This window comes from Hordeum vulgare, chromosome 3H (genome assembly GCF_904849725.1).
Source record: "Hordeum vulgare subsp. vulgare chromosome 3H, MorexV3_pseudomolecules_assembly, whole genome shotgun sequence".
Lineage (NCBI taxonomy): Eukaryota > Viridiplantae > Streptophyta > Magnoliopsida > Poales > Poaceae > Hordeum > Hordeum vulgare.
This window is the reverse complement of record NC_058520.1, coordinates 31,125,385-31,138,558: the sequence shown is the minus strand read 5'-3', so window position 1 is coordinate 31,138,558 and position 13,174 is coordinate 31,125,385. Positions and strand designations below refer to the sequence as shown.

At 42.3% G+C, this 13,174-nt stretch overlaps 1 protein-coding gene across 1 annotated transcript; it reads right to left on the bottom strand.

Annotated features, from left to right (window-relative positions):
* Nucleotides 1–725: 725 nt before the first annotated feature.
* Nucleotides 726–12,364, bottom strand: LOC123442788 (aspartate--tRNA ligase, chloroplastic/mitochondrial). Its single transcript, XM_045118921.1, has 15 exons — nt 11,897–12,364; nt 11,096–11,236; nt 10,532–10,641; nt 6,637–6,748; nt 6,092–6,163; nt 5,354–5,445; nt 4,935–5,055; nt 4,522–4,644; nt 3,698–3,893; nt 3,423–3,610; nt 3,234–3,305; nt 2,528–2,626; nt 1,914–1,994; nt 1,562–1,619; nt 726–1,192 (listed from the first exon to the last, which is right to left on the bottom strand). Exons 1-15 carry the CDS (start codon nt 12,290–12,292, stop codon nt 1,023–1,025), a joined length of 2,031 nt encoding a protein of 676 aa, XP_044974856.1. The 5' UTR covers nt 12,293–12,364; the 3' UTR covers nt 726–1,022.
* Between the last annotated feature and the right edge of the window lie 810 nt (nt 12,365–13,174).

Below are 13,174 nucleotides of genomic sequence, written 5' to 3'. Positions count from 1 at the left end.
TTAAAAGAGTGTAATTCCAACTTTGTTGGAGGGTAAGTTTGATCGAGTTTGCACAAAAATATACTACCAATGTTTGTGAAATCAAATAGGCATCTGATGGAAATATATTTTATCATTAGTCTAATTTTACTAATTTGATGACATAAATGTTGGTGTATTATTGTATAAATACGACCAAACATATTTATTTTTTTGACTTTCAAACAAAGTCGGAAGTACACTCTTTCAAGGACCGTGGGAGTATTGTACATGCCGTAATTAAAGGATACCTCTTGTGGGAGCCTCGCCATGGTCATTTTTGTAGTCTGAGAACGCGTCAAGTGGTGCGTCCAACCACTGTCACGTGTCGTGTGTGGAGCGCTGTCAATAAATATAAGTTTTTTTAAAGATTTCACTAGGGATACATTCAGAGCAAAATCAGAATGTACATTCTAAAATGTGTATATATACATCCGTATGTAGTTTGCAGTGGAACCTTCAAAAAGACATATATTTAGGAACACAGGGAGTTCACATGGTTTGTTTTGCTCATAGGAGCGATTCTCCATAGTCCTCATGGGCAGATTTCCTTGTCGCTAGTGGAGACAATAAACATGATGCCAATGGTAAAGGTTTCCACTTCCAGTGATCAATGTAGCTGCTATCTGCGAGACTGGTTTCACCACGCAAGAGAAGGCACTCGACCAGCTACAGAAATTCAACTCCCTGCAGCGAACAAAGCTACAGAAATTCAACCTGGTATGTATACCCACAAATACTTCCAATGTTGGGTTACAAAGCCGCTTGGTTCATTAAGTCAATAACACGGTTACATGTCGGCAGCCACAACTTTGAACAGAAAAAAGAACCCGCATTAGGTCGATGCTTGCAGATTTTGCGACATCTGAATGCCGGCCAGTCATTTTACAGTCAAAATTTCCATCTCTACAGTGCAAAAAGAGAATGTGCAGGGACAGTTTGAGCCCCATGTGTATAATGTATTTGTTCCTAGATAATGCACCCCTTAGCCATGAACAGTGCCCTCAGGAAGTACGCAGGCCCAGATCCTTCAATTGCTGAGGATCCACAGGTGACGGTGCTTTGGTGAGCGAACATTGAGCAGTCGTGGTCTTTGGGAAAGCTATCACGTCCCGGATTGAACTTTCACGGGCCAAAAGCATCACCAAACGATCCAACCCATAGGCAATGCCTCCTGCATTAAGGAGGTGACAAATGTGACATTTCTGTTTGATATTCTAGTTCTAGTTCTAGCTCTGGTAACTAGAAGCAAAAAAACTTAAGATATCCCAGTTGTAGTTCTAGTAAGTAAAAGCAAAATAAAATTTATCAAGTTTATTCAAATACCTTAGAATCAAGAAATTGTCTAATGTTACAAATATAGTAAAAGAACAAGATTGCGGCACTTTTAGAGAAAAGGAGTAAGATTGTTTTAGAAGGCTGCTCTTCTTTCAGAAATAGCAGCGTAATGAAACATGCAAGCAGCATCAAAGCAGAATGCATAGCTACAATCTTACACTAAAGAACATAATACACTGAAAGCCATGTGGTTGAAATATCATACCATGCGGAGGAGCACCCATGTCGAAACACTCCAAAAGGTAGCCAAATTTCTCCTCCGCCTGCATTGGAAATTTCAAATATTAAGTACACCGCCAAAAGGGAGCAACACCGGATATAGAAATACTCTCCAGACTAACAACCATGAATGAATAGGTAAAAGGCTCGGCTGCTGAATGGTTCAGTTGGTGCAGTATTGAATTAGTTGTTGGGGGCAGCCTAAAACAAACCATTTTTTACTTGAAAATCTGATTGACAGCTTACGCAACAAACTGAAGACTGGAAGAAACATGATCGACGACATGAAGGGAGTAAATTAATATCATGAAGAGCAAGTCAAAAAAAAATAGTCAAACCTGTTCAGGTGAGATACCGATGATTTCAAAAATCCTTTGTTGCACATCACTTTTGTAGATCCTCAAACTGCCTCCTCCAATCTATGAACAAGAGGACAAAACATCAGATGTACTGTATGATTTCTTTTGCAGTAAGCCAGTAACACATGCACATAGTCACATATATGGCACCAAACTTATCGATATATCATATGATCATTTGCCCACCTTGCTCAATTAGTCATTTACAATAAAAAAGGGCGCTCGTTTACAATAGAAAAGAGCACTGACTCTGAAAGCGTATTTACTACTTAGCATCTGAAACTTGAAAGTTGAAACACACACTAACACAAATGTAACACAAGAAAACACAGGTAGCGCTTGTACAGGGGTTTACAATATCATCTTAATGTGCATAAAACTACTAAATTGTGTTGAGTTTTGATGCATATCAGTACGTTTCATGTCTTATTTGTCTGTTGGACGCGTGGGTGACTATTTATCAAAGATAATAATACATGAAAAATATAGGTACATGAACCTCACATTGTAGTGCATAACTGCAGATTCAAACATTAAAACAGCAAACTAGACTAAAACTTGCATACACACTTGAAAAGAGAAACGAGGAGTACCTCCACCCCATTGTAAATCATATCATAAGCCAAGGCACGAGCTGATGGTAGATCATTCATATCTTCAGGATTTGGTGCGGTGAAAGGATGGTGTAGAGCCTGTGCTTGAAAGGGAGAAGAACAAGGGTAATGGGAAAACACAATAAGATACAACCTTTCCTTTTAGCTAGATGTGAACATTGAACACCCAGTTTAACCAGGCTCTTCTATTCATAAATTTTGACAAAAATACGCAACTTTCCATTTCAGTAATATTGGGCATTCACTATAATATAGACCATGAATCCATGATACTTATGTACCAATGTGCCCATCCAAATGGCATTGGCATGTAAAGAAAACTGTATATGGACTGTGTGCCCTTTCACATATCTCTTTGTAAACATGTGTCGTACAAGATCATGTCTGGATGTCATCAACAAAGTTCTAAGATTCGTCCAATACTGGTGAGTATTCTTGTGATACAACATAGTACAATTTATCCTACTATACCGTTCAAAGTTTGTTCAGTGTACTATCAGCACCTAAACAGCAATCAATATTCAACAAATAACTGCATTCTCTTTAAAAAACAGTAAAATGCTAGTACTTCTCGAATGTGATACACACACAAGCTTAAGGAATACACATTTCGGTTTTGTAGAAGTAAAGAAGAATACGAACCAATTATAATTTGTTAGTACAAACTACAAACTAAAAGACTGACCTCATATCGCTGCTCATCACTATTCCATTCAAACATTGGAAAATCTGTCACCCAAAGAATTGAGTGTGCTGACTACACAAAGAAACAGAAAAAAATTAAGGGCAGAAACAGAACTATTCTTCGTGTCTCATCAATATCCCAAGAATATGTCGGCAATACAAGGACAGAAATTCTTGGTTTGAGACTCACCGTATCTATCACCTCCAGCTTATGAGCAATAAACAATCTTAACCTACCAAGAATTTGATTAGCTGTTGATTGCTCGCCCAAGGCAAACAGGATAAGATCACCTGCTTTTGCATCTAAAAGTTCCAACAGGTGTTCTTTCTTCTCAGGTTTCAGACTTGACACCAGTGGACCAACTCCTTCAAGCTCCCCTGTGGTACCACAAAATAAATAACATATCATTTGCTGCCAAACCTTGTAGTTTTGTCTAATATAACAAGGACATATTTTCCTTTTACCATTGTCCATAACTTTGAGGAAAGGCAGACCCTTAGCTCCAGCTTTGGAAGCCTCGGCATAAACAGTTCCCTTCTTTAGGTCAGTGTTCGAAAAAACTTTGGCACCACCAGGCACACACAATGCCTTTATTACACCACCATTTTCTAATGTATCTGCAAAAACCTTGAAGCTGCTGCCCAAAAATACATCACTAGCCTGCATTTGACAGAACAACAATGAAGGGAGAAAATATGCAAGTAATAAACTAACAAAAGAGTATACAGCATGTGTTCACCATGTAAACTGTAAGGTAAAAGCAGCATCTAAATCTACAGACCTACAATATCATACTACTAACGGTACTATCTGTAAAATTAGAGACATTGCTACAATATCATACTACAGCATCGAAACGACTGCGTCTTCGAGAATGTGCGCCCTTCCATCACTACCGTGATCACCAAGATTAAGGATGAGGCTGCTCTTTGGGCCAAAGCTGGAGCTTTCGGCCTCTGCGTTCTCTTGCCACAGACCTGAGATGTGCACTAATACCCCTGTAATTGAACTGTAATTTGCCTCCTAGGAGGATTGTAACAAACTCTCTCTTTTCAATACAATGAAACGCAAAAGCCTTTTGCGTTTTCTCAAAAAAAAAAAAAAATGGGGCAAGAAGTAGCCCCTCATCCAAAACGAAGTTGTCCAAATTTGTAATGGTAATTAACTAAATAAATACAACAACAACAAAGCCTTTAGTCCCAAACAAGTTGGGGTAGGCTAGAGGTGAAACCCATAAGATATACCACAATTACCAAGGCCATTCTGCAAAGATATTAAAGGTCCTCACATCTTTTAGCTCCCAGTCGAACCGAAGGTCAGGTCTGTCTGTTCCATAACGGTTCATCGCCTCTGTATAGGTGAGCCTTGGGAAACACTTAGGCAGCTTAATATCTCCTACCTCTTGAAATATCTGTGATATGAATTTCATAGCTCAATCAACCATGAATAGCAATAATAGCTCAATAAAAAAGGGAATGTTTTCTGAATAATTAACTAAGAGACTACTACTGATGGTTTAATATTCGGCAGCTAAACTACAAAATGAGCACACAGTTGCTGTGCCTGTGACCTCTTTAGAATTATAAAATGCAGTGATTGTGTTACCTTCTAACTAGGTATTTCACTAATAGACAAGGATGAAAATAGATGTCTGACAAAAAAAAGAGAAAGAAAATATAAAGCTGGTCAAAACCAACATACATGTATCATCAATTCTTCATTCAACTTCAACATATCCTCCATTGATGTAAAGGCAATCTCCATGTCAAGTTGTGTAAATTCTGGTTGCCTGTCTGCACGCAGATCTTCATCCCGAAAGCATCTGCCATAAAGCAGCTCAGTGAACAAAGACAATTGTGCCAGACAGCTTTCCAGAGAAGTAGTTAATTGATTCAATACTAGTATAGTACTATATGCCAGCTGGACATGAGTACATTACATGACACATATGCTCGTGCTGTGGTTGATTTGTATTAATTGTATTACAATTCAAGAATTCAGCTAAAGTTACAAAAATGAAGATGAATAATTGTTGGCATGCACCAATAATATACTCCATGCATTAGCACGACTATATCTATGAAATAACACCCAGGCCTTCAAATGTGCTGCCTACTTACCTTGCAATCTGAAAATATTTTTCGAAGCCAGAGGCCATCAACATTTGCTTGAACAGCTGAGGGCTTTGAGGAAGAGCAAAGCATGTTCCTGGCTTCAGAAATCATATTGGAGGAAATCAGAGAAACAGAACTTGGCAAAGTGATGAACCTTCATTGCATAGTTATTAGTTTATTACTTATGAAAAAAAAATCTTTTGACAAATATTACTTGTTAAATTACCATACCTACCAACGCACTAACAAGCAATGGCAACATAATTCTAATGCATAGTAAGTCTGAACCTCCACAACATCATTGTTATAATCAAATGGAACAGAAATGTGTTAAGTATATAAGAACAAAACTATATATCATTGTAATGTCCAGGTCTACGCAAAATAAAATAGGAACAAGTTTAGCCCTCCAAAATAGTTTGTGAGTGTACTTCTATCGCAACTTCTAAAAGCCAAGTAGCCAACTCAACTCCAAAGTAATTTTCTAGATCAGAAAAATCAGCCATCAACCCAAACGAAAAACACAGCAAATTAATCACATTCATCTCATGGAAAGTGATTGTGCTTACTAGCGAGTAGAGATCGAGGCGTTACTTTTACAATAAAGCAGACAGATATGGAATTAGGCATCAGATCTTTCAAAATTACAAAGAGTACAAGAACAAAGCAAACCGAATGATGTGGGCTTCAACAGAGGAAACAACCATGTTATAATTGTGTCTGCAAAGTACAGAGGTTATTCACCTGAACTCTTGAAGGTACAAGATAGTCCCGAGCACCTTCTGGTGTAGACTTGGATAAAATTGGAGTCTCAATCTACCTTGGAACATGTAGTAACTTTAGATAAAATATAAGAAAATTAATGCCAAGAGATGTATAGATTCTAGATATTGCAAAGGAAGATACACTAACTGCATTCAGTTTAGTTACTCGTTGCATATATTTTGACCGATCCACACAATTTGCATCAATAAATGTGCATTATGCACCACTGCTACTGGTGAAAACACATTAATCATATTTATGCCCCCTTTATAAACCCAGTAAGGAAAATGGCTGATGCATAAAAATTAGTGCTGTTAGACAAGTGGGTGGAGAATTAGCAACCCCAAGAGACAGGTTGACCACTTGGCCAGCGGCTTATGTAGCGGCCAGCCAATTAAGCAACTATCTTGATCTTTATGTTGCAGTTTGAAGAACAGGGCCACCATATTGAAAATGACAGGCATATAGAAGTAAATATGACATGCTGCGGCCAAACAACAGCACAAAATATATAACTAGCATACCTCAACAAAATCATGCCTATCCTCCAAGTAACGACGAATGTGTTTAATAACTTTATGACGTAATCTCAAATTTGACTGCATTTGTGGTCGACGCAAGTCCAGCACCCTAAATCTGTAATATTGAAGATAGGACATTCATAGCACTCGTTGCTTAAAATGGTGAAAACTGAGCGCAACATTCAAATAAATTCAAGCATGACGGACAGCAGTAAATTGGTACCCTAAAGCTTAACAGAGGAAGAAGTGATAATAAGGAAATGAAATTTAGGGAAATAGGAACGGTCATATCTTTCAACAACAACAACAACCAAGCCTTTCAGTCCCAAACAAGTTGGGGTAGGCTAGAGTTGAAACCCATAAGATTTCGAAACCAAGTCATGGCTCTGGAACGTGAATAGCTAACTTCCACGCACCCCTGTCCATGGCTAAGTCTTTGTCGATATTCCAAACCTTCAGGTCTCTCTTAACGGACTCCTCCCATGTCAAGTTTGGTCTACCACGACCCCTCTTAACATTTTCAGCACGCTTTATCCGTCCGCTATGCACCGGCGCTTCCGATGGCCTCTGTTCAAACCATCCGAGACGATGCTGGACCAGCTTCTCTTCAATCGGTGCTACCCCAAGTCTCTCTCGTATATCGTCATTCCGTACCCGATCCTTCCTTGTGTGGCCACATATCCATCTCAACATGCGCATCTCTGCTACACCTAACTGTTGGATATGTCGTCTCTTGGTTGGCCAACACTCCGCGCCATACAACATCGCAGGTCGGATAGTTGTCCTATAAAACCTGCCTTTTAGCTTTTGTGGCACTCTCTTGTCACAGAGTACGCCAAAAGCTTGGCGCCACTTCATCCACCCAGCCTTGATTCGGTGGCCCACGTCTTCATCGATATCGCCATCCTTCTGCAACATGGACCCCAAATATCGAAACGTGTCTCTCTCCGGTACCACCTGCCCACCAAGGCTAACCTCTCCATCCTCGTGCCTAGTAGCACTAAAACTGCACCTCATGTATTCAGTTTTAGTTCTACTAAGCCTAAAACCTTTCGATTCTAGAGTCCGCCTCCATAACTTAACTTCCTATTAACCCCCGTTCGGCTATCATCGACTAGCACCACATCATCCGCAAAGAGCATACACCATGGGATATCTCCTTGTATATCCCTTGTGACCTCATTCATCACCAAATCAAAAAGATAAGGGCTCAAAGCTGACCCTTGGTGTAGCCCTATTCTAATCGGAAAGTCATCGGTGTCGCCATCACTTGTTCGAACACTTGTCACAACATTATCATACATATCCTTGATGAGGGTAATGTACTTTATTGGGACTTTGTGTTTCTCCAAGGCCCACCACATGACATTCCGAGGTATCTTATCATAGGCCTTCTCCAAATCAATGAACACCATATGAAGGTCCTTCTTTTGCTCCCTGTATCTCTCCATCAGTTGTCGTACCAAGAAGATGGCTTCCATGGTAGACCTCCCAGGCATGAAACCAAATTGGTTTTTGGTCACGCTTGTTAACCTTCTTAAGCGGTGTTCAATGACTCTCTCCCATAGCTTCATAGTATGGCTCATCAGCTTGATTCCGCGGTAATTAGTACAACTTTGAACATCCCCCTTGTTCTTAAAGATTGGTACTAAAATACTCCGCCTCCATTCTTCGGGCATCTTGTTTGACCGAAAAATGAGGTTGAAAAGCTTAGTTAGCCATACTATCGCTATGTCTCCAAGGCCTCTCCACACCTCGATGGGGATACCATCAGGACCCATCGCTTTGCCTACTTTCATCCTTTTTAACGCCTCCTTAACCTCACACTCCTGGATACGTCGCACAAAGCACATGCTGGTATCATCAAAGGAGTCGTCTAGCTCAATGGTAGAGCTATCAACCTCTCCATTGTAAAGGTTGTCAAAGTACTCCCGCCATCTACGCTTGATCGCTTCATCCTTCACAAGAAGCTGATCATCTCCGTCCTTGATGCATTTGACTTCGCCGACATCCCTCGTCTTCCTCTCCCTAATCTTGGCCATCTTATAGATGTCCCTTTCGCCTTCCTTAGTGTTTAAACGTTGGTAGAGGTCCTCATACGCCCGACCTCTCGCTTCACTCACCGCTCGCTTTGCTGCCTTCTTCGCCACCTTATACTTCTCCATGTTAGCTGCACTCCTGTCCAGATATAGGCATCTGAAACAGTCCTTCTTCTCCCTAATAACCTTCTGGACCTCATCGTTCCACCACCAGGTGTCCTTAGCTTCCCTTCTACTTCCCTTGGTCACCCCAAACTCCTCTACAGCGACCTTCCGCAAGAAGGTCGCCATACTCGTCCACATCAAGTTTGCATCGCCTCCTTCCTCCCAAGGGCCCTCCTTAATGACCCTCTCCCTGAAAGCCTGGGATGCCTCCCCCTTGAGCTTCCACCACTTCGTTCTAGCGACTTTGGCGCGCTTATCCCGTTGGACACGAATCCTAAAGCGGAAGTCAGCAACCACAAGCTTATGTTGAGGGACAACACTCTCTCCAGGTATCGTTTTACAATCAATGCAAGCGCGTCTGTCTTCTCTTCTAGAGAGGACAAAATCAATCTGGCTAGAGTGTAGACCACTACTGAACGTCACTAGATGGGATTCTCTCTTCCTAAAGAGGGTGTTAGCTACAACCATGTCGTAGGCTAGAGCGAAGCTCAGGACATCTTCTCCTTCTTGGTTCCTGATGCCATAGCCAAAGCCCCCATGCACCCTTTCAAAACCTGTGTTAGATGTACCCACATGGCCATTGAGGTCTCCTCCTATGAAGAGCTTCTCACCAATAGGTACCCTCCTAACCAAGTCCTCCAGGCCTTCCCAGAACTCCCTCTTGGTGCTCTCATTGTGGCCTACTTGCGGGGCATACGCGCTGATAACATTGAGGACTAAGTCCCCAACTACCAGCTTGACAAGGATCATCCAGTCCCCTTGCCTCTTAACGTCCACAACTCCATCCCTAAGGCTCTTGTTGACCAAGATGCCTACTCCATTCTTGTTTGAAGTTGTCCCCGTGTACCACAACTTGAAGCCGGTATCCTCCACCTCCTTCGCCTTTTGTCCCTTCCATTTGGTCTCTTGGACACATAGGACATCAACACGCCTCCTCACCGCCGTATCAACTAGCTGTCGTAACTTATCCGTCAGGGACCCTACGAACGGTCATATCTTTGACAAGAATATTTCTATCTAGAGCGAAGTTGTGGTCTGACACAGTCATTACAGCCAATGAAATTTTTTACAGTGAAATACAATAATGTACCATAAGTCATTGTACAACAGACTCTTAGAGGGTCACTTGACAAACTGCAGTATGATATTCAAATAGACTACTACAAAGTTAGCATGATCGATATAATGATGAAAATGTCTCAACTTAACTATCTGCAAACCTCCATCATGATACCAATGAATAATAAAATATTTGTACCGCTCTAATGAGAAGACACCAGAAAAATAAGTATTGAGAAATCATAGTAATGGTTAACTAATTGTTACTAACCGAACTGAATATGATTATACACCCATTGGAGTTCCGATAATCACAAAGTGAGTGATGAATTGTGATGCGTTTGTGGAAGATTTAATACCTAATCAAAGTTTATGCTCCCAAGTCCCAATAGTCAGTGGCAAAAATTGTGATTCACAATGCCTAAGTTTCTTATGCATCATCTTGGTGGCTAATATTATATGTGCACTTCAGATGTACAACCTAATCACATTCTGCACAAATGTGTTAAGCACTTGCTAGCCAATAATCAATCAGCAGCTGGATATTTTGGGGGATCCAACAAAACTTTCTTCCAGGTATTTGAAAATATGCCAACAAGAAAATATGCAGAGAACACAGATTCTGCTTCTCTTACCTCAATCTGACTTCTTCTGGAAATCTTTCTGTCACTGTATCAGCAGTAGTGATTGGAAAAGGTAGGGAACGAGTTACCGAGTTGAGCACTGATACACGATCTGCAGCAATCTTCAAGATGCGAACATGATACCATCGTTACAAAAATATGTTGCAATTTGGAAGAACACGGAACAAAGATAGGAAAGCTCATGACAGTTCAAGGAAACAATTATTCGAAGAGTGAAATATGAACTATGTCGTATATGGTTTCTCTCCTTTGTGTTAGTCAAGTTAATCCCTAATGCATTCTGCATGTTCCAGAAATGGGATGATGGCCTGGTCCCATTTCCATTACGATCAACTGAAGTAACAGTGTCTTGCAGTTTTACAACTTGGGATAGCAAGATAAGAGAGTAACAACACAGACAGGTCTTGGAGAAAAGCTACAGCCTACTGTTGATCTGTAGCAGTAGGTAATAACGTTTCTATGCTAGATAGCGTAAATTTCCAATTCTAACCACATTAACTAGCTCTTTCGTCCCCAAAAAATATTAAATAGATTACCATCGAGACTAGTCAGTACCTCTATAGCCCCAGTCCTCATATCTGCATTGAAAGCTTCCGTTGGGCGCAGACGCACCACCCCCTCAACAGAAACCACTGATTCCACTCTCAGCTTGTTTACAACAGCGTAAACTTCAGGGTATTCCGGCAGAGTCGTCACCTGCAGAAAGAGTAGAACAAACACTGGCTTAAGATCACTAAACAGTTCGAACAATAATGACCATAAACATCAGTAACTATGACAGGCAATCTTGAAATAGTTATCACTCTGCAAGCCTCTGAAAAGTTATTTCTCCGAAAAAAAGGGAATATTAGTTGCTCAGTATAGAATACTACTGTACTTCCACATTGACCTTTGCTGACTACAAACACTTGCCAAAATCACTCTACAACACAGTATCTGGTTTCTACTTCAACACAACAGACCATTCAGGTGGCGCAAATTATGTGGCGGAAGCTTTAGCAAAAAATTGCGATATCATCGGCGGTCAGCTGCAAATATTTAGGTACAGAGGGAGTACTTCCGCATTGACCTTTGCTGACTACAAACACTTGCCAAAATCACTCTACAACACAGTATCTGGTTTCTACTTCAACACAACAGACCATTCCAGGTGGCACAAATTATGTGGCGTAAGCTTCAGCAGAAAATGTGATATCATCGGCGGTCAGCTGCATAGATAGAAGTTGTCTCTACCGCAGCAGCAGCAGCTACATTGCATGTTCATAACTAAGAGATCATCATGAAGCGATGCTTATGTTTGCACTTTGCAGCAGCAATAACAACCAGGCCAACGACATTGAAACGAAAACGGGTCACCTGGACCATGCCGGAGGAGTCGCGGAGGGTGAGGAAGGTGAGGCCGGCGTGGGAGCGGCGGAGGGCGACCCAGCCGCAGAGCCGGACCCTGCGCCCGGCGTCGCCCGCCCCGAGCTCGCCGCAGAGCGCGTCCCGCTGGGGCCACTGCAGAGGCTGCATCCTCTCCAGCTTCGCCTCGGCCGCGGGGAGCACCGCCGCCGCCGCCTCCTCCGGTGGGGTCGCCGCATCGGTGGCGGCCGCTAGGGTTCGGGGCGTGGGCGTGGAGCGTGGGGAGGCCGATGCGGAGCCGGAGAGCAGGAGGATGCCGCGGAGGTGCGGGGCGGGAGGCCTGCGGCTGAGTGGCTTCAGGCGGGAGAGGAGGGAGAGCGGCGAGGCGCGGAGGAGGGAGGAAGCCATTGGTGGCGACGTGGGAAGGGAGCGGAGGAAGAGGGGAGAGAGGGTTTGGGATTAGAGACGACCATGGATGGGTTTCTCAACCGTTGATGGCCCTTATCCCTCCGGCGCGAATCTTACAGCGCGGCTTCACCCCTTCAAACCGTGCAGCGAAATACGCCCGAATTCGAAGCTTTCCAACGGTTTGAACACATGCCTTGTGAACTTGATAGAAATTTTAGGTCCTATTTGCCACGCGAAAATGTAAAGCATAACGACTTAATGAACACTCCGGGGCGTAGGCCGTGCTCTCACGAGTCGACTGGACCTATTTAAAAAATAAATATTCTTATGTTATTTTATCTAGTGTACGATGACCTTCGCTTTCAGACTATCGTACGCTACTAGTCTTTAACCATGTTGTTAAGGACACCCTGAAAAGAAGGTTGATTCTTACATGTCGGAATTGATTCTTAGATGTCAATATTGATGTTGGTCGTGTGTGATCCTCACCTTATGAAAAAGTCATCGACCCTTGAGGCTAGATGACTTCGTCTAAAGTAAGTTTTGAAAATGTAATGCATGTCGGCTTCGAAAGGTGAAGGACTCCTCGAAAGCGCCTTAGAGTCGTCGCTAATCCTTGACATCGTGACACTCCACGCCCTCACCAAGCTTGGAATTATTGCGGATCCTCGACATTGCTCTGCTCAGAAGTAGCGTGGATCCTCAACACCGCGACCCTGCCCGTCTTCATCAAGCTCGAAATTGAGCGGATCCTTGACGATGCGACCCCACAAGTCTTCACCAAGCTCGGAATGGCTTCGAACCGCTATCGCCTCTATGACTTCATCACTCGATGTCTCCACAAAATTTGTCGTCCTTACCATGATCAAGCCATCCAAAAAA